Below are 23,154 nucleotides of genomic sequence, written 5' to 3' on the forward strand. Positions count from 1 at the left end.
CCACCTAAATGCTACTGAGTCACCACTGACTAAGGGGGTGTGTGCTTGCTCTCAGCTGCTGAAACAGGAGTTTGCCACTTTAGGGAAGGGGAAGTCAGGACCCTCCCCCAACCTCTCCATCCCTGGCCAGCATCCAGGAAGCAGGCCACAAACCTCCTGGGTTTACCTGGGACCATCGTGATGAGGCAGGGGTAATGCTGTGTACACCCGCCCCCCTCTCCAGGGTCTGGGGTGAGATGGGACCACACTAACAGCAAACGACACTCCTGGTTGGGCGCTTGTCCACCACATCGCAGCCCTGTTCCACCTGGATGCGATGATGCTGCGCCAAAGCCCCCAGGGGCCAATGCAGGGCCTCGCCCAGCCGCATACCTGTCCCCAGGCCCTCCTGGTCATTCCAAGCAGGACCCCAAAGGGTGGAGATGTACACTCAGCCTCGAGCCTACAGAGCCCAGGAAACATGTTTATTGTTCAAGTTGGCTCATATTGCTGTGTGGGGTCTGTGGCACACTTGTGCTCAGCTCAGTGCAGGATCCAGAAAAGACACCATGTCCACGAGAAGGAAGCCCACTTGCTTCACGCCTTCCTTGGGAGTGTGCCTGGCTGGGCAAGGTAGGGGTGGTGTGCAAAGCCCAGGCTGGAAAGGTCTGCACTTGCTCTGAAAGCCCCCACCCCACTAACCCTGGCCTGCTGCTCTGCATCTGCTCCTCAGTCCATCCAGGTCTGCAGAGTCTGAGTTCACCCCTGACCCATCTCTCCCTGGTGCCCAAAGGGGGGGCGGGAGGACCCGGGGGAAGGCAGCTTGGTCCCAGAGACACAGGACACTTTGAGGGGAAACGTGTAAACTGGTAGGTGCTGCGCTGCTCATGGATCAATAAATAATGAATAAATAAACAGACCGTTAAGTAAATAAACGGTACACTCATAAACAAACACTGAGGGACGAACACAGACATGGACAGCCTCGACGCAGAGAGACGTGGACAGACAGGGCAGGACTTTCCCGGTGGGGGTCGAGCACCCCGCCCCCGACACACGAGGCGCTGGGGCCGCCCCTCGGGGCTTAAGGCATGTGGGAGGCCGGGAGGCCGCAGGCCGGTGTGCGCGCAGCCCGCGCGCCTCAGAGGCTGGTGGACGACACGGACAGCGTGGGTGACGAGGGCGGCGGGAAGCTGAGCAGCTCCAGCACCGCCGCGCCCACGCTGCTGCGCCGCGTGAACATGCAGGACGCGGCCACCCACTTGTTGGTCCTCGGGTTGTACTTCTCGATGGAGTTTAGGCTGGAGCTGCCATCGTTGCCCCCCACCGCGTACAGCCAGCCGTCCATGGCCACTAGGTCGTGGGTGCTCCTAGGGGAGTGGTGGGGGGTGGTGAGCCTTGGGAGTGGGGGAGGAGCCCTGGGGGCAGGGCCCTGGAGCTGGTTGGAGGGTACGGGAGGGGTTGGCACACCCCACACAGGGTGAGGCCTTAAGACCTATCTGCCAGGCTCTGGTAGGAGGTGGTGACAACCCCCCCCCACCCCGTGTGTGGGGGAGGGGCAGGCGCACCTTCGGATGTTCATAGGTGCTACACTCTCCCAGGCACCCGCCTTGGGGCTGTATCTCTCCACAGAGTTGAGGCAGCTGGTGCCATCGTTGCCGCCGGCCACGTAGAGGGCCCCCTCCAGTACGGCCACCCCTGCTGAGCTCCGTCGGCTCAACATGGAGGCCACGGGGGTCCACGCGTTCACCTGCGGTTGAGGAGAGCGGCTGGGGGCAGACCCATCACCAGCCTCCCTTCTCCACAGTGCAGACCCCTACTCCAGGGAAGGGTATCTGTGGGACACGGACAGGGTGTAGAGGGTTGGCCCTCTGGGTGATGCGGGTGACCAGAGTGATGCCCTCAAGTAGCTCTTAGGAAGGGAAATTAATGTGGTTGGAAGTTGACGGGATGTTTTGTACCTGAGGCTCATACTTCTCCACAGTTGCCAGGTGCGATGAGCTGTCGTAACCGCCCACGGCATACAAGTTCCCATCTGCAGAGAGGCAAGAGCCATGGTGGTGTGCTTGCTACACGTGGGTCCTGCGGGCGGGGGCGGGGGGGGCACTACACAAATCAGGCCGTGTCACCCACCAAGCATGGCCACACGCACGTATCGCCTCCGGGTGCTCATGGCAGCGATGGACGTCCATGTTCCCGTCAGAGGGTCATAGCGCTCAGCACTGTGGACACCAGGTCTGCTACTGACCTTGAGCAGTGGCAGAAAGGCCGCCCTGGTTCCGGGACCTGCCCTCCCCTATGGAACGACTAAAATCCCATGCTGGGCAGTCACAGAGACTGAGCCCAGAATCCCACTGGAGCAAGAAGCAGGCCTTCCGGGTGGGCATGGGCCAATGGCTGGCTGCCTGAATGATCCTGGGCAAGTGTCCACGTGGGCCCAGCCCCTGGGCTGGTGGGAAGAACTTGAGAAGAAAAGAAAAGGGCAGCTGGGCTGGTGCAGACGAAGAGGCCCAGGGCCCCCTGATGACTCGAGTCAGGTGGGATCCCTCTTTGCTCCCCTCAGGCATAACTGCTGCAGTCCTGATGCAGCCACACCTACAGTCAATCCCACCCCAAGGTGCCACCCGGCCCTGACCCCGGCCACTACCTGTTGAGGCAGGAGGCCCCATCGTAGCCGCCAGCTGCATACAGGAGCCCGTGCAGGGCAGCCACCCCCAGGCAGCTGCGCCTTGTGCCCATGGACACCTCAGGCTGCCAAGTGTTGGTCACAGGGTCGTACGACTCTACGGTGGCTAGGTCTGAAGTCCCATCGTAACTAGGGGAGGGGTTGGTTGCCAGTCAGGACTGACCCAGTGGGTACATGCTGAGCCCCTGACCCCAGACCAGCCTCCACACTTACCCACCCACGGCATACAGCCGGTTCCCAACTGCTGCCACGCCCACCCGGGCCCGGCGTGTGGACATGGAGGCCACCACGTGCCAGCGGTCAGTACGTGTGTCATATGCTTCACAGTCCCCATGGATGGCGAACAGGCTCCCACCACCTAGGGATGGGGAGGTGACGGGGCAGGACAAGGGGCCCAGGGAGGCAATGGGCTGGAGGTCTCTAGCATAGCTCAACGTCAAGAGTGTGGGGTCTCCAAGGGTAGGTGGGGGTGGGGATGGGTGAGTGGTCACACCATGCACGGTCCTCTGCAAGCCGACAGAGAAGCAAGTGTGGGGTGGGTGCAGGATGTGACCAATATAACATGGGGTAGGCTCGTGCTGGCTCATGGATGGGAGGCACAGGTGAGGGATGGGTGGGGAGAAGGAGGCGATATGGGAGGCCTGGACACAAAGGGACGTGACAGGTGAACATACCCACGGCAAAGAGCACAGGGCCAGCGCCCTCACAGCGCCTGGGCCGTGTACGGCTGGTGCCCAGGACGCCTCTCTGCTCAGGCAGCAGGTGGAATTTGAGGGCCTCAATGAGCAGGTCCTTGCAGTCAGGGTGGTGCCTCACCAGGCTCTCAGCGTCCACGTGGCCCAGCAGGAAGTCCCGGCTCAGCAGGGGCAGGCGCACACACTTCATCAGCTGGGGGGGCGGGGGTGCCATGGTCAGGAGGCGGGCCCCAGTGAAGAGATCCACCTCAGACGCCCTGGACCCTTCTTGAAACACATGCCTGCATCACTCCTGTGATGGTTCTCTGGATGCGGCAGAGCCCAGGTGTACCCAGGCCCTCAGTCACTGCGTATTCCCTGGGGCCCCCCAGGTACTGGCCTCACCCTTGGGACATGCTGCCTCCGAGCATCCACGTCATGCTTGACCCAGCTCAGGACGGCACGGTAGACATCCTCCTCTGAAGGCACGTTCAGGCTGTCGCTAGAGACCAGTTCCAGCACCTGGGGGTGGGGACCCTCAGACCTGAGATCTGGGGAAGGTCTTGGGGGCCCATGGAGCCCTGAAGGTGCCTGGGAGGGAGAGTCCGATAGGGAGCCCAGTGTTCCTATGAGAAGGGGCCAAGCGAGGTCAGGAGCCACAGAATGAGTTCCTGGGGACCTAGGCCCAGAGCAGTCCTGGGGACGTGGAGCCAGGGACTAGAGGGGGTCGGTAGGGATGTGGTCAGGGCAGGATGGGATCAGAAGTCAAAGACTGGATGCTTGGGTGGGCCAGAAAATGAGCATGAGGTTGTGGGGTTTGGGCAGGGGACGGGCAGTGAGGCTGCAATGTGGGTCAGAGGCTGGGGATTAGGGTTGGGGGGCAAAGGGCTAGGTCTTGAGGGCCAAGATGAAGGGAGCCAAGGGGTCTCAGGACTGGGTCTGGGGTCTGGGGTCCAGGGCCCGGATCAGGGCTGAGGCCGTGCGCCAGCGGGCACGCTACCTGCTTCAGTGGCAGCAGCATGAACTCTTCAGTCTTGGCCACGTCCACGAAGTGCTGCAGCACATACCTGTGTGCTGCCTTGAGCAGGTCACCACACGAATGGGTGTCAGCAAAGCCCCGGATGCCCAGACAGTTGGAGGGGTCCAGCTGACTCAGCAGGAACTTGCAGCAGGCGTCACGGACACCATTCAGCTGCAGGAGGCTGGCGGCTGGGAGCAGAGTCTGCGGGGTGAGATGAGAAACAGCCAGGGGAGCAGGGACGGAGAAACAGGGCGTGGGGACTGAGGGGCAGGGAGAGGCACAGGAGGGCGCCGGGAGCGGAGGCACGACGCCCAGTGGGGGTGATGTCGGACGTGAGATAAGGCAACCGCACCTGCACGTTGCCTTCGCCCACGACGATCTCGGCCGTGTACGCAAACTGCACCAGTTGGTCCAAGGCCTGAGGGTCAATGTCATGCAGTGTCACGTGCGTCTGGCGGCTCTCACTCATCTCATCTGTGGGGAGAGCGGGTCAGGCCGGTCCCTGCCCTGTGAGATCTCCGGAGCAACACCCCCCCCCCCCCCCGAGTGCCCGGCCTGGGTGTGGCGGTACTTGCTTGTGAACATGGCGTGGAAGTAGGGGCTGCAGGAGGCTAGCACCACCTTGTGAGCTCGGATCTCCTTGGCCGCCACGTGAAGGACGATGTCACACAGGAGGCCACGCTGCCTCATGCGGCTCATGGCCACGAAGGCGTCATGGTAGTGCCGTTTGGAGTTGTGGGACACGGTGTGACCCTCACGGCTCAGCAGCTGCATCGCACCCTCCATTGGGGCCGTGGGCCGGGCCTGCCGAGGACGCGCACGCTCTGCCTCTGGGCTGCAGATGGGCAGTGCCAGGTCAGGGTGCACTCTGCGGGGAGCTGTCCACCCGCCCCTGAAACCTTAGGCAGGGCCAGGACCCCCAGGAGGCCACTCCTCCCTCCAGTAGCCTGTCCCTGGCTTCCATCAAGGACCAGCCCCCTCAACCTTTCCTCACATACAGGGAGCCTCCCTAGAGTCCGACAAAACTGTTCCTTACCTGCTGCTAGCAGGAGGTCCGGTCACGCACCTGATGTCGCTGCCAGACCTGTACAGCTTCCTCTGCTGGGACCCCTCCTGGCACCACACTCCCCTCTGCCCAGAAGTACCCATAAGAACCAGGGCCCCCTCTGCCTGTGACTCTCATTAAGAACCAGGCTTCCTCTGCCCTCCCTAGGACCAGGCTCTCTTCTGTCTGTGGCTGGCCACCCTTCCTGGTCCCCGTGAGTCCGTGTCCTCCGCACGAGCTGGGCACACAGGATGTTCACGGGGTGAAACTGGCTAATGCTGTATGACAGCTCTGAGGAGGACCCCTATGCCCACCAGCAGGCCTAACCTCGCTTGACCCTCCGGAGCGGCTCCACCCGCCCCTCTCCCCCCCCACCCCCACATCCTGCAGACAAGCCGCCTGACTCAAGGGCGGCGGGAGAGGACAGAGTCTCCGGAAAGAAGCCACCTCTGGACGTCCTGTCCCACGTCGCTGTGTGCGCGATAAACGGAGGGAGAGTTGTACCCTCCACCGGCCGGCCCAGACTGCGGGGGCACCCGCAGCAGCTCTTCCGAGCAGCCTGCCAGGGTCGGCGCGCCCCTCCTTGTCTCCTTCCCGGACCCACTCAGCCCCAGGTCTGGCTTACGGTCCCCAGCCCCTCGGCCCACTCACGCCGGCGGCTGCGGCGGCGGTGGCGGCGGCGGCGCCTCCGGCCCGGGCCCGGGGCTGCCGTGCTCCGGGCTTTGTGTCCTGCCAGCCGGGCGCTCGCTGCGCGGCTGCATGGGCTCGGCTGCCGGACCCGCCGCGATCCGCTGAGAACGCACCGACGAACGGACGCACTGACTGCTGGAGGGCTGCTAGGCGGTGGCGGCCCGCTAAGCGTCCCTCCGTCCCGCCGCCTGCCCTCAGCCGCAGTTTCTCGGCGCCGCCCGCCCCGCCTCCCGCGCAGCCCGCGTCTATAGGGGCTGAAGGAGGCACTCTAATCCTCCCAATGTATGGGAGCTCCGCCTGCCTCCTCCTTCAGGAAGCCCCCTGGGCCCCGCTTGCCGCCTACCTAGGAGAAGCCTCCCCAACCATCATCCATCCCCGCCAATTCATTCAAGAGGCCCCACCCCTGTAAGCACCCTGGACCCACTGGGGCCTAAGGCAGCCTGGGACCACATTCTCCCTGACCGTTTGACCACCTCCTTCCTGACTCTTAGTGACCCTAGGCAGACCACTTTGCCTGGCTGGCCTTTGCTGAGGTCGTTCCGTGAACCCCTACAAGTTCCAGGCCTTAAACTCGGCAGAGCGCGGGAGGGTGTGGTGGGGCAGGGCTGCATGGCCTGGGGACCTGGCAACCAGACTGCTCCCCAGAGGGCGTGGGATCTGGCTGTCCAGGTCCACAGACCCTTGACTTTCAGTGGGTGGGTGGAGGGAAAGAGGGCATAAGTTGGCTTTCCACCTCCTTTCTTCTCCAAGCAAGGCAAACTTTCAGCTTCTGGGCCTTTGTACCTGTTGTACCCAGGACAGGGCAAAGGAAAAGTGGCCATCAATGCCCAGCCCCATATTGTGGACTAGGGACTAATGCATTCCTAGGCAAATTCCTGGCAGAGGACTCGCTGCACTGAAGTATAGGCACAGTACTTTAAGGAAGATTTGGCCAAACGGACTTCAGTGTAACAGCTCTGGGATCTGCCCATGGCCTGCACCCCCCCCCCCGCCCCTCATGATGGGGACTGTCCAGTGAAAATGTAATGACTCCCACCATTCTCATCCTCGTCTAATCCAGATGAGACTTGCTTGTCCATCAGAGTTCATTTTTTTTGGCAAACTGCCCACCTAAGGCATTGCCTTTTCAACTAGGCCATTTCTCCTACGAGGTTACTGGCTTTTTATTATTGATTTGTAAAACCTTGTTGCATAGAAGTCTTCTCTGCCCAATGTCTCCATCTGGATGCATTCTGTCCTTTGTCAGTGCATTGACATTCTCACAGGCACGTGCTATGGAGATCTAGGGAGGCTGTGGGCAGGGCTGGGAGAGGGTTCCCCAGGTCCAGGGCCTCATCTCCCCTCAGACAGGTACCGCTATTACTGTCTCTTGGAACCAGAAAGGACACAGCTTTGTGAGCAGGAGGTCAGGATTCCATCCTATGCAGTCCTGTCCGATTTTCGAGAGCTACAGCCCGGCACTCAGTGATGTGTGCGATACCCATGGGGCCATTAGCCCCAATCCCACCTACCATCGAGCCCCCCCCCCCCCCGCCGCAAGGAAGATGTGAATGCGCCCTCCCGCCTGGATGCCTCCCGAGCCATGGTTGGAGAAACTTAGAGCCACCAGTGGGGCGCGGAAGGGCGGTGTTGGGGGCGGGGCCGCCTGGAGGAAGTGCGGCTAACGCACGGCATTCTGGGGCCGGAAGTGGGGCGCACGCGGAGGGCTGGCAGAGATGGCGGTGGTGCGGGGCAACAAGCGGTAAGTTGAGAATCTGAGAATCGATTCGGCCTTCCAATGGGTCCTTATATTCAAAGGGGGGGTCTCCTTGAGCTTATATGCGTTCCTGGTGCAGCAAGGCTGCGGCAAGCCGGGCTGGCAGGGAGTCTTGATTCAGATGTAACCCACAGGCGCCTGGCGGAGCTGACGGTGGACGAGTTCTTGGCTTCGGGCTTTGATTCTGAGTCTGAATCGGAGCCCGAAGGAGCCCCAGAAGCGGAGATGTGGGCGGCGGGTGGAGCCGACCGGAGCCTGGATGAGCCAGGGGGAAGCGCGTCGTACAGGTGAGGGGAGCGTTTCCCATGGGACATCTGCAAATCCAAATCCTTTTCACGGTTCTGGCCCACCCGTCACGTGGATGTTGACCACTCCTGGAGCCTCAGGACTGAGGCCTAAGGGTCTCTGACCCCTTCCCCAGACCCTTCGCTTTATCCATTCTTTCTTCCAGTGTTTGCCGAGGTCCTGTTTTGTGACAAACCTACACTGGTGAATAATAGAAAAGTCCTTTTCTGGTGTAGAGGAGCTCGCTCGGGCTCGGGTGAATCCCGACGTGTAGCATGTTAGAAGAAATAAGTGCGGCAAATAGGAAAAATCGAAGGGGCTAGAGAAATGGGGAGCCTGTTGGGGGACAACTGTTTGTGTGTTTAGTGAGGAAGGCCCTTTGAGGAGGTGGTAGTTGGTCAGAGACCCGAGAGGGTAAGCCACGCAGAGGCGGAGAACGCGTTGGGGTCTCATGTAGCAGGAACAGCAGAGCTCCTGAGGTGGGGCCGGTCTCACACCGAGGTGAGTGTGTATGCGGGAGTTGGGGGGTGGGTAGTAGGAGGTGAGCCAGAAGAAGTGATGATAAGGTCAGATTTTGTAGACCGTTTAGGAAACACGCCAGCAAAATGGGAAGTTATCTGAGCATTTTGAACTATGAAGTAATGTCACATGACACGTGGCACAAAGGGTCTCTTGGGTTGCTGTTTGGGGAGTAGCTTGTGGGTGGTGGGTACAGAGACAGGGAGAGACCACTGTGGTCATCGGCACAGTTGAGAGATGGTGCTGGTTTAAAAAGGAGGCGTGAGGGGCTTGAAGGGCTTTTGCTCATTAGATCTCATGGCACATCATGTACTGGGTATGAAAAATGGAGGTTGCCTTTCACCTGAGTACCTGTAGAGGTAGTGTTACCACGGGAGCAGAGCAAGTTTGGGGGAGCCACAAGTTCCGTGTTGTATGTGGGTTTGAAATGCAGGTGTCGAGGCAGTTGGATATGGGAGTGTAGAGTTTGGGGGAGAGAGGAATCCGCTTGAAATCCCCCTACCTTGGTTGTGGGTAGCTATTGAGGAGAGAGCAGATCAAGCCCTGTAGTTTCTCTGTGGAGGCTGGCAAGCTTACAGCGTGGAGGACAGGAAGCCGTACCCCACATCCCCTACTCCCCAGCCCTGTGGCCTATGCCTGTCCATTGGACTTGATGACCCCTGCCTTCTCAGCCGGCGTAAAGGTCGTGCATCTGAGCATAAGGACCAGCTCTCTCGGCTGAAGGACAAAGACCCGGACTTCTACAAGTTCCTGCAGGAGAACGACCAGAGCTTGTTGGACTTCAGTGACTCGGACAGTGCTGAGGACGAAGAGGAGCAGCTCCACTCTCTGCCGGACGCGCTGGAAGTGAGGGCTTAGGCAGAGGTGATGGGGGCAGGGGCACACTGGTGGCCTCTCCAGCCTGTTCCAGCCCTGTCCTCTGTGTCTGGTGCAGGAAGCAAGTGTGGAGGAGGAAGATTCTGACGAGGATGAGGTCCCCAGAGGACTGAAGGGGAAGAAAAGGGATTCTGTGCCCATGACCCTAGCCATGGTCGAGAGGTGGAAGCAGGCAGCAATGGTGAGAAGTAGCATGGTGTGGGCAGCTGGACACACACACTCACCCCCGCCCCCCCTTTGGGAGTCTGCCCTTGCATTTCACTTCCGTTACCTGGGTCTGTGCAGATGGGAGGAGCCCCTTCTCTGAGCACCCACCCTGGAGTCCTCTTCAGCACCAGACCCTCATATGAAGAATCTCGTATGGTTCTTCCTTCGTGCTAGGAGGCTCCAGGATTGCAGCCTCCTTCAGTCAGAGATTCCGGGGGCTCTTCTTGGTCTCTTCCACTCACTTTCTCTTTCAGGCTCCCTGTTCCCTGAAATCTGTTGTGCGTAGGACATAGTCTCTGCCTTTATCAGTCAGTGGAGCCAGAGGCCTTCTTACAAGGATTTTACATTGGTTTCTGCAGAGGAAGGAAAAGACAGAAGGGAGAATCCTAGAAACCACCTGACTCAGGCCACCATCCAGATCTGGGAACCTCAGCCTCTCCCCTATAGCCTTGAGCCAGGTTCTCTGCCGTACCAGGAAGGTTCTGGACTCTATTTTTTGTTTCTGTTTTTTGTTCTGTGCACGTGGCTCCGAAACGCTGCCTCTATTCCATCTCTGCTCTGTGTCTCAAAACGCGGGCAAGGGGTGTCTTTTTGTCACAGAGCAGGTTCTGCAGCCCTGGTTGCCTGTTGTTCTGTGCAACACAGCCGACTGCCCCCGCCCCCCAACACCCTGGGTCCTTTCGTTCCTAATTTAGCAGCACCTTACTCCAAAGCTGTTCCACGAAGTTGTGCAGGCATTCCGAGCTGCTGTGCTCACCACCCAAGGAGACCAGGAAGGTGCCGAAGCCAGCAAATTCCAGGTCACGGACAGTGCTGGTGAGCTGGGGTCAGGGGACCTGGGATACGGGCTGTCTGTTCTGTCTTCTGTCCTGTGAGTGGTACGTGTGGCCCTTCGTTGCAGTGTTCAACGCTCTGGTCACCTTCTGCGTTAGAGATCTCTTCGGCTCTCTCCAGAAGCTGCTGTTTGGGAAACCCCCAAAGGACAAGAGCAGGTGAAAGGGAAGAGGGGAGGTAGGAGGGTGTGGTCAGGACCCTGCACTGGGGAAGGCAGAAGCCTTGTGATCTAGTGGCCCCCTCTAGACCGAGCCAGTGCAGAGGGATATTGAAGACAGAGCCAGGCCCTTTGCCGGCTCTGGGAAGAGACTGGGCAGGGCCATTTGGGTGACTTTGTCCTTCTTCCTTTCTCTTTTCTTTCTGACAAGGTACATTCTCTGCCCGGAATTCCTCAGGGGGCCCAGAGCATGTGCTTGGCCTTGCACCTCTAGGTTCTTAGGTCACGATTCTCCCTTTTTCACTCTCTTTTTTGTCTTTAAATGAATATTTCATCCACTCCTTTGCTGTTTGCTCTGGGCATGGTGTGAGGATCTGTAGGTAGGGCCTCATCGAGGTCGCTGACAGGGGATAGTGGAGGGGGATAGCCACTGCGTTGAGCGGGCCATAGCCACGTGTATCGTCAGCGGTGCTGGTATTGGCCGGGCACAGACTCTTGTGTGAAGGGGGCCCCGCGCTGGGAGAGCAGTCACCATGGAGGGCGGTGGGCTTCGGCAGGAAGTGTGCAGTGCGGGGTTGGGGGGGAGTTCACTCAAGGTGGGGTGGGTCTGGTCTCTCTGCAGGGTGCTGCAGCCGTCTAGTAGCCCGCTGTGGGGCAAGCTCCGGCTGGACGTCAAGGTCTACCTGAGCTCCGTCATACAGGTGTGGTGCCAGTGGGGAGAGGGTCTCCCATATTCCCGGAGTCCTGGCTGAATCCGGTGGTGCAGTCCTTCATTGTTTCCCAGATGTGAGTGGGTTTGGGGCCCCCCTGACCTCTCCTGCCTCCCCAGCTGGTGGCCTGTGTGGCGGAGGCATCAGTGGCAGCGGCCGTGCTCCAGCACATCAGCAGTTCTGTGCCGTACTACCTGACCTTTCCCAAGCAGTGCCGCATGCTGCTCAAGGTATGCAGGCCTCTCCCTTTGTCACTGATGGGAAGTGCGTGTGGCTCCCCCCCAAACGTGCCCTGCTCCTAGCCGGAGTGGAGGTAGCATCTGCACCCGGATATCCCCGCTCCCTCCTGCTGGGTTCTGTTTCACTCCGCTCTCTGGCCTTGGTGCCGCAGGCCCAGGGGTGAGGCAGTGCTTTCTGACGAACCATAGCGAGACGTGCTTTTCTGGATACGTGCCTAACACCGAAGCTGTGTTTCCGTGGTATGGCCTTCGTGGGGAGTGTTGTGTTCTCTTTCACATTTTTGTTAACTTTCTCACTGAGGTGTAATTGTAGCTCCATCCTGAGGTGCTTTGGGAAGGGTTGTCTCCTAGCAGTGACCACAGGGTCCTCCAGCTGGGCTGGGCCCTGTCTCTCCTTATGCAGAGGATGGTGGTCCTGTGGAGCACAGGTGAAGAGACAGTGCGTGTGCTGGCCTTCCTGGTCCTCGTCAGGGTCTGTCGGCACAGGAAGGATGTCTTCCTGAGTCCTGTCCTCAAGGTAGGTCCCCCGCTCCTGCGTCTCATGCCCCCAGGTCTGTGTCCGTTAGGGTCTGGGTTGAAAGTCTTGGCCTGAGGGCTGGGCGGTTGCCTGTGTGGTCAGCTCCTCTTGTTGACACTGTGGCTCCAGGGGCTGACTCCGGCCATCATCACAGTTCCCTCCCTGGGAGGTGGGGGACAGTGACAGGGATGGGAGCTCTTGGTCCCGTGGGGCTCCACAGACTGCTCTGCACAACCTTCCCCTCAGTGGATGAGCACATTAGGTATGGACAACAGGAGCCCTGCTGCCCGGCTGCAAGCCAGGCGTGACGTGTCCTGCGTGGTAACCCTCCGGAAACTCCTGCCCGGGCCTGGCCTGCAGCTGGAGCTTTCCTACCCGCCTCCCCCCAGTCCCTCCACGGTCCTTTTCTTTCTGCAGTATTCATGCTGCATTTGTCTTGGCACTTCATCCCTCGTAAGCCTCCTGTTCTCTGCACTACAGGCTTTGTGCGTGAAATTAAGGGGTGTGCCCGTGTGGAGGCTGAGCAGCAGGGGGCCCCACAAGCAAGTGCCTTGTAGGGGGAGGGGTCTGCAGCAGACATGGCCAGCCCGTGGTTCCCACCGAGGCAGCTCTGAGGAAAAGACCAGGTGTCTGGCGGTGGCTTGAAGCTGGGCGGTGGCTAAGGGCCCCGGGAGCTCAGGTGGCTCTGCCTGGCATCTTCCTGACAGCAAATGTACATCACCTATGTGAGGAACTGCAAGTTTACCTCCCCCAGCACCCTGCCCTTCATCAACTTCATGCAGCGGACCCTGACCGAGCTGCTCGCCCTGGACACTGGCATCGCCTACCAGCATGCCTTCCTCTACATTCGCCAGCTCGCCATCCACCTGCGCAATGCCATGACCACACGCAAGAAGGTATGTGGTTGGGCTCATGGGGTGGGGGTTGGTGCCTGGAGCCTCCTGGAAGCCTCCCTCTCTAGGGAGAGACAACCCCGTGCCTGGGTGGGGGCTTTGGGAACAGGTTGAAGATACAGACACCTCTCAGGGCAGGTGGTGTGGGGGCCGGGTGTGTGGTCACTGCTGCTGCCGTCTGGGACCCTGTGCACATGGTGGGTGAAGAAGGGCTGGACCCTCCTGGGACTCCTGGGCTGACGCAGAAATGGACTTCACTCTGTGTCCAGGAGACATACCAGTCCGTGTACAACTGGCAGTTTGTGCACTGTCTCTACCTGTGGTGTCGCGCCCTCAGCACCGTGCACCCCAGCGAAGTCCTCCAGCCCTTGATCTACCCTCTCTCCCAAGTGGTCATTGGCTGCATCAAGTGAGTCAGGGATGGGCAGGGTCACCCTTAGGGCCAAACGAGGCCAGGGTCAGGGTTCCAGGGGCTGTTGTGGGGGTCAGGGTTATACAGACTGTCTTTGGACAGGGTCGCAGGAGGCTGGTTTGGAGGTCAGGGTTACACAGGGAGGCATCCTGGAGGGTCAGGAAGAGCTAATTCTCCAAGGGTATGAGCCATCCCTGGGCCCTGGGGTCTGTGGCCTGGTAGTGCCTGAGGAAGGACTGGGGGTGGCGCCGTCTGTGGCCCAGAGACCAGATTCTTGCATTCTGGGGGATGCTGGGTAGAAGGGACTTTGTGCAGTTTGAAGGGAGTTTGGGTGTGTTACCTGGGGTTCTTGGATAGCAGGTCTGGTGCAACATGCCACATTTCCATTGTGCCCGGTGAGCTCTGGTTTCTGGGGACAGACAATGGAGAGCCTGCATGTGGCCAAGTGGCTGGCTGCCTTTGTTGGCCAGGAGGGGGTGGCCCCTGCGCCCTTGTAGGGAAAGCCTTGAAAACAGGGAGCAGGGAAGAAAGAAAGCCTTGAGGGACCCTCCTGCATTAAAGTGAAATTAAGTTAGAAGCTGTGTGGGGTGTTCCCTCACCCTGATAACTGAGTGAGGAGGCAGGTCCTTAGGACCCAGATTTCAGTCGGGGGCTTCTGTTCTCGTCTGTTCTGTCTGGAGGAATCAGGTATGGCAGGTGGGGCTGCTGAACCTGACGGAAATGACCAAGAGGGACCCTTCCTGAGGTTCGAGCCCCATGGGTAGGAACGGGTCACGGAGAACCAGGCTGGGGCCTCTGCTCACTCCTGCCTTTCCGCGCCCCCAGGCTGGTCCCCACCGCCCGCTTCTATCCCCTGCGCATGCATTGCGTGCGTGCTCTGACGCTGCTCTCGGAGAGCACTGGCACCTTCATCCCAGTGCTGCCCTTTGTCCTGGAGGTAAGCGGGTGCCTGTCGCTTGGGGCGGGGTGGGGCGACACAGTGCCTCTGTGCTCTGCTCGGAGGCGCCCCTTGGGGTGCATGGACCGCATATCCCGAGAGACAGGATAACCCTCCTGAGTGCAGATTTTATGAGGATGTGCTCTGTGCAGCACTGTGCCGCTTGCCCGAGCTGGCGCGTGCATGTTGGCAGGCGAGTGGCAGTGAGGACAGGGGATAGCTGCTTTGCAGGACCGGCCTGAGGGTGCTGGATTTAGGACACGCTTGGGTCTGGCAGGTCTCTAACCGTGAGCGGGAGAGCTGGGCTGGAAGCCTAGATCTGATTCCAGAGCTGTGTGTCTTTCTGTACGCTCCTTCGTGTGCGTGCACGCACGTGCGCGTACTTGCATGGCTGGGGCTTAGGTCCCAACCTACTGTATCTCTAGGACTTCACATCTCCCTGTCGGAGAGGCCCTTAGTGCCACCTGCTGGATGGGCCACATTAGTGTTTCAGTGTGGCCAGGGCTGTGGTCTGCACCTGTTTACCAATGTAGCGGAGAGAAGGGCACCCCTGGAGGGTTTCTGCTCTGATTTCGTGTTTTATTGTACCGATCCTTGCTTCAGCATGCCACAGCTCTACTGGCATGTCCTTTTTACACCCATGGCTGCAGGCCTGTGCTTTCCAGAGAAAATAAGTCACAGAGGCAGAAGGAAAGCTCTTGGCCTCTAGGGAGTTTTTGCCCTTGCTTCCCTGGGTGGGTGGGAAGGGGTGTGGAGAGCAGCCCCCACTCCACCTCAGGCTGAGCCAGGCTAGAGGAAGGACAGCAGTCCCCTGGGGAAACCCTTTATTACCACAGTCATGGGTGCTTTTTATCTGGAGTTGTGCCAACCTAGCTGTGAAGCATCATCCTCTGCTCTTTGGTGTCTTAAGCATTGGCCACCCATCCCCCTCAGGACAACATTCTGGATCACCCCTGTGCATGGGTGCTGAGGAGGGGCCAGGCCTGGCTCCTACTCTGCCGCCCCAGGGCAGCTCGCAGCCTTCGGACCTGGGGAGGGCTTCCCTGACAGGCAGAGACCGATGTGCACAGTCTGTGGTCTCTGTGGAGCCTGAGGGGTTGTGAGCTCTCCAGGTTCTTGCTGAGACCCTCTGTCCATTGGCATAGCACTCCCGGCATGCAGCCTGGGGGTTGGGACCAGGCGTTGGGGAATGCCATCCTGGGTGAGGACATTGCAGTGTCAGTGGCCCTGTACAGAAAAGACCTTTCTTTTGTTTCCAGACACTGGTTCTTAGGGCTTCTTGGTCTAGTTTCAGGAGAGGGTCGGTAGCAGTGTACACGGGTGTGTGCCTGGTCCTGCCCCTATTGGCCAGAGTCTCACTCTGCAATGAAGTGATTTCCTCAGAGGCCTGAGCTCTGGAAGGCAAGGGGTTGTGGCTCCACAGGACTGGCAGTACATGTGGTTTCCTCTCCCTGGTTTAATGATGGATTTCTAGGACCTAGGGTACGGATCGGGGATGGGGTGCAGTGGGGCATGCGGCACAGCAGGCCAAGCTGATGCGCCTTTGGGACAGGTTTTCCAGCAGGTTGACTTCAACAGGAGGCCGGGACGCATGAGCCCCAAGCCCATCAACTTCACTGTGATCCTGAAGCTGTCCAAGGTCAACCTGCAGGAGAAGGCGTACCGGGTAAGGCTGGCCTCCCGTGGAGGGGCTTGGGGAAATGCCTTGGGTGGGGTCATAGCAGAATGTTCCAGGGCACCCGAGGTCAGTGTATGGGGTGACTGGGGTCAGATTAGTGTGGATAGGAGGGAGCTTGCTGCCCTCCCGAGTTTGTGTGGGCCTTCATGGGTCTCCTGGTGAGGATGTGGTGCTCCTTGGCCTCGGCCATATCGAGCCTGAATGTGGCTTCTGGAGAGGCTGTGGAGTCACATCCTCTGATTTCCACCCCAGATAGCAAGCTGACGTATTGGCTTGTGCTAGAAGACGGCTGAGTTCCCATCTCCCTTGACATTCTTTCTTCTCTGCTGCCTCAGGATGGGCTGGTGGAGCAGTTGTATGACCTTGTCCTGGAGTACCTGCACAGCCAAGCCCATAGCATTGCATTCCCCGAGCTGGCGCTGCCCGCCGTCCTGCAGGTGCGTGCCTCCAGCTGCCTGGCTCCCCCTACCTTTCCCGGATCCCCGGCTGGTGTGCTGTACAGCAGGCCAGGCTGTCCACAGGCTCAGCTTCCCATTTACACAGGGGCCAGCCAGAAGGAGGCAGCCTTGTCACAGCCACAAAGGGTCAGGAGTGGAGCCTAACTTGCTGAGGGGTTTGATGTTAGTACTGCCTCAACATAGGTAGTTGGGGCGTGGAGCCCTGAGGGCTGGGGCTGGCCCAGGCAAGTTAACAGGGACCCTAGGACTTGCCAGCTCCTCCCCAGGTCTGCCTCAGGCCAGGGACCAGACTGGCCGAGAATTCTCTTCTAGGAGGAGTCCTGGCAGAGCAGGCTGGACCCGGCCCCCCAGCCCTGGGTCAAGCTGCTCTCTTGACTGTGTACTTTCCCAAGTGGTCCTGGGTTTAGGTTTGGGACAGGAGGAAGTCCACCGTCCCCAACTCAGCTTTCCTTAGGTGATACAAGGGCGGGGTTGGAGTTCTTTCTCTCAGAAGTCCCTTCTGGGCCTGCGAAAGGCAGGTGCCTTTCATGGGAAGGGCCAAGTCCTGTCTGTATCTGGCTCTGGGGGGAAGAATCAGCACCCCCAGTTATAGGCCTGCTTGGTGAGTAGGGCTGGGTGGGCTGCCTACACCAGAACTGCCCCCGGCTCGGAGGCCCATCCAGACATGTGTGGCTGTGTCTGCAAGGCTTGATTTCTGGACTCCAGGTCCCAGGAATCATGGTCTAGAACAGGGATCAGTAGACTGTTCTGGTAGACAACCAAATGGTGTTTTAGGCTTTATAGTCATATGGTTTCCCAACTACTCAAGTCACCTCTTGAAATACAAAAAATCACAGTGATGATAAGTGAATGAGTGTGGATGCGTATTGATGCAACTTTATCTACAGAGACAGGCTGAGGGTGGGGTTGATCTGAAGGGCAGACCCATGCGGCCCACTGCTGCCGCCTGCTCCTCAGCCTGGCCCGTGCGATGGGCCCAGGCAACGGGTCATGCAGCCCCACCCCACCCCCCACGAACGACATAACTGCTGTGTACAACCGTGTGCGAGGGCCGTGAGACCCACGAACCCACGTTTCCCGCTCCCCCATCGCTTCCCTGCGGTCACGTGTGACTCAGGCAGGTCAGGGGGTGCAGAGTGGCTCTGTGCCTGGACCTAGGCTGAGCACCACGCCGCCCCGTTCCCTTTGCAGTTGAAATCCTTCCTCCGGGAGTGCAAGGTGGCCAATTACTGCCGGCAGCTGCGCCAGCTGCTAGAGAAGGTGCAGGAGAATGCCGAGTACATCCGCAGCCGCCGCCAGGGGGCCTCCTTCGGCGTGGCTGACCAGCGTGCAGTGGTCAGCTGGGAGCTGGTGCCTGGGCGGGGGGCGGGGGGGGGGGCAGCACTACCTGAGGGCACTAGTCAGTGTAGGGCTGGGGTTTGGAGGTTCCCCCCCCAGGTGCAGGTGATCCTGAACCTCTTCCGATAGGATACCTGGGAGAAGCAGACCCGAGAAGAAGGGACCCCTCTCACCAAGTACTACAGCCAGTGGCGGAAGCTGAGGGAGCGAGAGATCCAGCTGGAGATCAGTGGCAAAGAGCGGGTATGTCTGCAGGGGAGGTTTGGAGATGGGCGTGGGCATGGCCACCTGGTTGGTTCTGAGACAAGAATCTAGATCCCTGGCTATGACTTTAAGACCAGAGTGGGGAAGGGGGCTTGTGGGAGGTAATCGTCTCAGGGACGATGTCACCAGGATTGTTGAGGCCTGTCCACGGCCGGAGCCTGTCCTGTGGCTGCTCTGAAGGGGCAGATGTCATGCAGAACTGGGTGATCAGGCAGCTTCTCTCATGACCCCCAGGAGGAGGTCAGTACCACGTCTCTGGCCTGACTGCCTGGAGACTTTGGGGGAGTAAGTGGCTAGACTGACCTTGTTTCTCAGGTCAGTCTGTGGGCACCAGGAGGGCGGGCAAGGAGGGGTGGGAAGAGCTATGCCTTTGAGTCTGGGTCTGGCCAGTAGAGGTGGCATGGTGTGACTTGAGGGGACAGCTTCGTGCTGTGTGGCGTGCCTGCTCCTGTATCCCTGTGCTGGTGTCTTGGGTCTGCAGTCTACCCTGGGAGCGAAGGCTCATGATGTAGAGACACGAAGGTGGGGGTGGGTCCTAAACTGGGCCTCCAACCAGTGGATGTGACCATGCCCTGGATGGCAGTGTGTGTGGCAGGGGCCTCCTCACCTGCCTGGCAGGGTGGCTGTCCAGGAGTCCTACCCAGTGATGCTGACCGAGTTGGCTAGAAAAGGGCCAAGCAGAGTCTGTGTAGAGGACCGGTTGGGAGGCGAGGCCTGAAGGGAAACGGAAAAGCGACACAGGGTTTGGGTAAAGTCTGTCTTTAGGAACCCAAGGGCAGGACAGTAGCTGTCTTCAGGGCTCTTGCTGTGTGAGGCCTGGTGTGACCCAGCCGAGGCTGTGAGCCGCGCCTCAAGGTGGAAGGTGGGGCCCAGGGCTGAGACAAGGTGGGCTGGGGGTTAGGCCAGGCGGCTTCTCTCATGGCCACCTCACCACCCCGACCTACTCTGGTTTTGGGTTCTTCCAGCTAGAAGACTTGAACTTCCCAGAGATAAAGCGGCGGAAGGCGGGAGACCATAAGAATGAAGACAGAGTGGAATTTAAGGACCTCTTTGATCTGGACAGTGATGAAGATAGTGCCATGGACTTCTCAGCGAGAGGTAGGCACCTGCGCTCAGCCTGAGCTCCGTGCGGGGAAGGGGCAGGTGGGCCCCGGGAGCTTCCTGAGGCACCTCACGGACTCAGAAGAGGCTGCCTGCTTCCACCTTGCTGCTCATGCTTGCTGTGCCCCTTCTCCCACCACTCTGCTTGTGCTGAGGTGCGGGCCTCCTGGAATTGGAGCACGTGTCCCGTGATCTTCTTCCCTCACCCCTGCTACTTGCTGGGCACTTCTGAATCCACCTGTACAGAGAGGGCCTGAGGGGAGGGTGGGTGGGTGTGGGGTTGTGAGCCTGGCCCACACTCTTACATTAGCTGTCCCGAGTATGTATTTGCTGGTGGGCCCACTCCCATGGGCTCTTTTGCTTGGTCCCCAGGGATGCCTGGGTCCCTAAGAGCTTGGCAGAGGGTAGAGGAGGAAAAAGAGGAGGAAGATGGCAGCCTCAGCAGCCAGGAGGAAATCAGCAATTCCAAGGGTAAGTGGTTCCTGGGAGTGAGGGTGGGGCTGTGGCCCTTTGAGCCGATCTGTTCAGGAGCCCAAGGCTGTCATGGGTGTCGGTGGCTGGGTGGGCGGGGGCTGTTGGGCGGGAAGATGGCTTTCTTGGGCCCACACGCCTCCTTGGGGATGCCAGAGCAGCTGCTCTGTTCCTGCTCGCTCTGGCAGCCAGTAACAGCGGCACCAATAAATTAATTAGGGCTGTGATTAATTAGTGATGAGTAATCTCCAAGGCTGGCTTCTTCCTGATAAAGCAGAATTTATGTAGCCTCGGTCTCTCCCTGCAGATGGAGGCCCAGACACAGAGGTGGGGCTGGACCTCGGGGAGCTGTGGCGGCTGGCCCAGGGACCAGAGGATGAGTTGCAGGACCTACAGCTCTCTGAGGAGGACTGAGGGCTGCCAGCCTGGGGGGCCTGCGGGGACTGCCGTGCAGCGTTCCCACCTCACCAGGCAGCTGGGCTTGTGTCTTCTTGGCCAGCGCTGAACCCCAAGGCCAGGGACCGTGCAGTGGGGGGAGAGCAGTTGATGGTGGACTGGGCTTTATTTTTACAACATGAAAGACCAGCAAGTACCGAGCCCTGTGCAGGTCCTTGGAGCGGTGGCTGTGGGGAGGGAGACCAGCACCGTGTGCACCGCAGTGCCAGGTTGGAAACATCAGCCCCATGAGGGACGCTGATCCAGAGTGGGTCTCTGCCCTGACCTTTCACCCAAGGGCAGGATCCTGAAAACCTCGCAGAAAGCCGTCCCAGTTCCAGAGGGAGCCAGCAAGCATGGCCAGGGCCAGTATGGCATGATGTGCCTTCTCTGCCTCCTTTGTCAGTCTTTGGTTTGTCTGCAGGTACCCAGGACACAGAGTCCCTGTGCCTGGGCTCAGGTTTGAGTCCCCAGGCTGTCTGCACCTGGCTTTACTCCCAGAGTTTCAGAAACTTGCTCTGAAGTCAACGTTCTCCTTTTAAAAAAAATCTGTGTTTTTGCATCCAAAACCAAAAGGAAGATAAGCTGTGGGGGTGGGTCCTTTGTATCAGAGCCGCTGGCACTGAAGGGCTTAGGGGTCAGGGTGGTTCAGCCTCCAGTTCAGCACAGAGGCTGGGAGGGGTCGGCAGGTCCTGGGAGTAGAGCCACGGTTCCGTTCTCTTGCTTGGGTGAAGCTCTCCCGGCAGGGGGGTGCCCCCCACCATAGGGGGAAGGGGCCAGTGCTGGGGACAGGGCCTGCTCCCCAGAGGCAAGCTCCCGCTCTGGGGCCCGCAGTGTTGGTGGCTGTAGTGGCAAAGCCACAGGGAAGCTGGCCATGTAGAAGACTCTGCCCAGGCGCTTGGCCACCTGCGGAGAGATGGGCCTGGGTGGGGGCCTGCTGGGCTGCTGGCCTACAGCCACAAAGAGCCTCAGTGCTGACCCACCAGTGTTTGGAGACTATGGCCCCCCACTGGCACTCACCTGGGCCCGGATCTTGAGAGCAGGCCCAAGCTTCAACCCCATGGTGGACAGGAGGTGCTCCTCAGTCAGCAGGGGCAAGGTCTCCCCGTCGATCCCCTGTTCTCTGAAGACCTGGGGTGGTGACATGTCATAGCCTAAGTGCAGGAACCGACCAGTGCCTGCCCATCCAGCCGGATCCCTCCAGCCCACCAAGTACGGAGTGTCTGGGTTGCCTCAAGGCTCTTCAGTGGGAACAGGGCCAAGAGAAGCTGTTGGCGCAGTTTGCCAGAAAAACTTGTGAATGAAAGGACGATCTTTGTGTTGAGCACGTATGTGCCAGTGTTGGAGGTGGAGGCACTGGCATGGCAGAGGGCAGGGGGAAGCATGCAAGCAGCATTCCCTCCCTCCCCCCCCACACACATACACACTGGGGTTGAGAAAGGGAGGTGTGGGGTAGGGAGAGGTGCTGGGGAATGGAGAACTCAGAACCATCTCAGGTAGGTGTCCCCCAACCCCCCTCACCGGTGCATATTCTCCACAGCCAGACAGGCCCCCCACAAAGCTGCAGACATCGTCCACCGTCCACTTGCTGAGGTCCTCAGGGGCTGTGGCCTCCTCCCCATCCACGAAGAGTCCCCCCGTGGTGCCTGGGTTAGGGCGGTTATTACTAGGACTATGGCCAGCTCCTTCCTAGATCCCCATCCTTGTCTGCTGACCTTTGCCCAAATACTTCAGAGGGGTTAGATTTACCAGCAAAAGGGATAGTTTTCCACGGATACCCTCCCTAAGCCCCGGGGAAGGGGTGGGGAAGAGCTAGGCTTCTTTTCACCCCACGGAGGGATCTAAAGCAGGAGAGGGGATGCCCACCTGTGTGGAAGTAGGGGCTGACAGCGTAGGGTAAGCCCAAGGGCAGTGGAGGGGGCAGCATGGACCCTGAGAGAAGCCCCTTCCCCTCAGGGCTGGCCCGTCCAGTTGGGGCTTGGCCTAGCGTGGGGCCCAGGCCCCCGGCAGCGACCATCTCAGGGTCCTCTCCTTCTGAGTCCTTTGGGTGCTCATCCTCAGAGCCATCTTGTGCCCAGAGCCCAGCCCCCGTGGTCTCCTTGGACTCACTGGAGTGGGCTGAGGCAGGGCTGGGTCCCCCCTTACGAGGGCCTCGACGGACAGGCTCCCGGGGAGGGGTGGGCGTGCTGGGGCCCGGGGGTCCCTGGGGGGGCAGGGCCAGCAGCGGCGCGGAGCTGTGTCTCAGCACCAGCATGGCCCCGCGCCGCTGCGCCTCCTCCGCGCCGTCGGCCGGGCGCAGGGCGGCTTCGGGCGCTAGCAGCTGCGGCCGGTGCGCGCTCTCCAGCTCCTTCTGACGCAGCAGCTCTGCCGACATCTCCAGCCTGGACCGGGGAGAGCGAACGGTCGTGTGAGTCTTGTGGCTCGGCGATGCCGCCACCTCCTCACCGGCCGCCACGGCGCTTACCGGGCCAGGTTCTGCTTCCGCAGGAGTTCCTGCTGCCGGGCGAGCATCTCCGCCTGGGCAGGGGGCAGGAAGCCGTAACCTGGTGGGAAGGGGACAGACCACGAGGCCAGGTGGCCGAGTGATCTAGGGCCGCCCAAGCCCACCTGGTTTGACCTTGGCTTCGACAGGGGCGAGGACGGGTACTGTGGAAGCCGGGTCGGTCGCAGGCAAACCCGATGCACCCATACCTACGGCCTCCCGGCGTGCGCGCTCACGAGCCCCTTAGGACACAGGGTCGCACACCCGCCTTCCTCTCACCTGGGGTGTGGCACAGGGCCGAGGGCACCCCCAAAAAGGGAGGCCGGAGGTGGGAGCCCAGGGCGATGTGAGGGGCATTCTGGGGCGACAACAAAGGGGGTGGCTGCGACAGCTCCCTGTGGACGACGAGGAAGTAAGCGGTGAGCGCCCGCGCGCCCTTTCTCTTCCCGGAACTCCCCTGCGCCCCGCCGCCGCCGCCGCCGCCGCCGCC

The 23,154-nt window shown here is 60.1% G+C and overlaps 3 protein-coding genes across 8 annotated transcripts in view; 1 reads left to right on the top strand and 2 right to left on the bottom strand.

Moving 5' to 3' along the window:
- Positions 1 to 443: 443 nt before the first annotated feature.
- On the bottom strand, positions 444 to 6,281 carry KLHL17 (kelch like family member 17). 5 transcript variants are annotated; one of them, XM_029946266.1, is made up of 12 exons: positions 6,057 to 6,281; positions 4,936 to 5,195; positions 4,713 to 4,834; positions 4,340 to 4,561; positions 3,745 to 3,861; positions 3,340 to 3,553; positions 2,879 to 3,023; positions 2,627 to 2,794; positions 2,113 to 2,201; positions 1,941 to 2,014; positions 1,548 to 1,729; positions 444 to 1,349 (listed from the first exon to the last, which is right to left on the bottom strand). In XM_029946266.1, the coding sequence occupies exons 1-12, from the start codon at positions 6,164 to 6,166 to the stop codon at positions 1,121 to 1,123; spliced, it is 1,932 nt and encodes a 643-aa protein (XP_029802126.1). In that variant the 5' UTR covers positions 6,167 to 6,281; the 3' UTR covers positions 444 to 1,120. The 5 variants fall into 5 exon arrangements, with proteins under 5 accessions (XP_029802126.1, XP_029802124.1, XP_029802123.1 ...); XM_029946264.1 differs by having other exon boundaries at positions 3,745 to 3,930; XM_029946263.1 differs by lacking the exon at positions 6,057 to 6,281 and adding an exon at positions 5,397 to 5,717 and having other exon boundaries at positions 3,745 to 3,930.
- A 1,501-nt stretch (positions 6,282 to 7,782) lies between these two features.
- NOC2L (NOC2 like nucleolar associated transcriptional repressor) lies at positions 7,783 to 20,751 on the top strand. Of its 2 annotated transcripts, none has more exons than XM_029946261.1 (19): positions 7,783 to 7,836; positions 7,986 to 8,138; positions 9,327 to 9,501; positions 9,590 to 9,712; positions 10,434 to 10,554; positions 10,640 to 10,730; positions 11,352 to 11,430; positions 11,559 to 11,669; positions 12,082 to 12,195; positions 12,903 to 13,091; positions 13,358 to 13,497; positions 14,326 to 14,437; positions 15,990 to 16,103; positions 16,451 to 16,552; positions 17,765 to 17,908; positions 18,041 to 18,154; positions 19,141 to 19,273; positions 19,649 to 19,747; positions 20,055 to 20,751. In XM_029946261.1, exons 1-19 carry the CDS (start codon positions 7,811 to 7,813, stop codon positions 20,159 to 20,161), a joined length of 2,247 nt encoding a protein of 748 aa, XP_029802121.1. In that variant the 5' UTR covers positions 7,783 to 7,810; the 3' UTR covers positions 20,162 to 20,751. The 2 variants fall into 2 exon arrangements, with proteins under 2 accessions (XP_029802121.1, XP_029802122.1); XM_029946262.1 differs by having other exon boundaries at positions 10,437 to 10,554.
- SAMD11 (sterile alpha motif domain containing 11) overlaps positions 19,208 to 23,154 on the bottom strand; it is a 21,177-nt gene continuing 17,230 nt past the window's right edge. The window contains exons 9-14 of the mRNA XM_029945954.1: positions 22,944 to 23,121; positions 22,647 to 22,725; positions 22,049 to 22,563; positions 21,704 to 21,828; positions 21,203 to 21,313; positions 19,208 to 21,088 (exon numbers count right to left, since the gene is read on the bottom strand). Coding sequence (XP_029801814.1) covers positions 20,843 to 21,088; positions 21,203 to 21,313; positions 21,704 to 21,828; positions 22,049 to 22,563; positions 22,647 to 22,725; positions 22,944 to 23,121 — 1,254 coding nt within the window. The 3' untranslated portion in view covers positions 19,208 to 20,842. The remainder of the gene's footprint in view (positions 21,089 to 21,202; positions 21,314 to 21,703; positions 21,829 to 22,048; positions 22,564 to 22,646; positions 22,726 to 22,943; positions 23,122 to 23,154) is intronic.

Source organism: Suricata suricatta, chromosome 8 (assembly GCF_006229205.1).
Source record: "Suricata suricatta isolate VVHF042 chromosome 8, meerkat_22Aug2017_6uvM2_HiC, whole genome shotgun sequence".
NCBI lineage: Eukaryota > Metazoa > Chordata > Mammalia > Carnivora > Herpestidae > Suricata > Suricata suricatta.

Bases quoted from the DNA above. Each gene is read 5' to 3' on its own strand.
- KLHL17 (XM_029946263.1), bottom strand. From the start codon at position 5,509: ATGGGTACTTCTGGGCAGAGGGGAGTGTGGTGCCAGGAGGGGTCCCAG. The intron at 4,562-4,712 runs GTGCGGTTGCCT...CTCACCCCGCAG, and splicing joins TGGGCGAAGGCAACGTGCAG to ACTCTGCTCCCAGCCGCCAG. The intron at 1,350-1,547 runs GTGCGCCTGCCC...CCACTCCCCTAG, and splicing joins GCACCTATGAACATCCGAAG to GAGCACCCACGACCTAGTGG.
- NOC2L (XM_029946261.1), top strand. From the start codon at position 7,811: ATGGCGGTGGTGCGGGGCAACAAGCG. The intron at 8,139-9,326 runs GTGAGGGGAGCG...CTGCCTTCTCAG, and splicing joins GGGGGAAGCGCGTCGTACAG to CCGGCGTAAAGGTCGTGCAT. The intron at 17,909-18,040 runs GTCAGCTGGGAG...CTCTTCCGATAG, and splicing joins TGGCTGACCAGCGTGCAGTG to GATACCTGGGAGAAGCAGAC.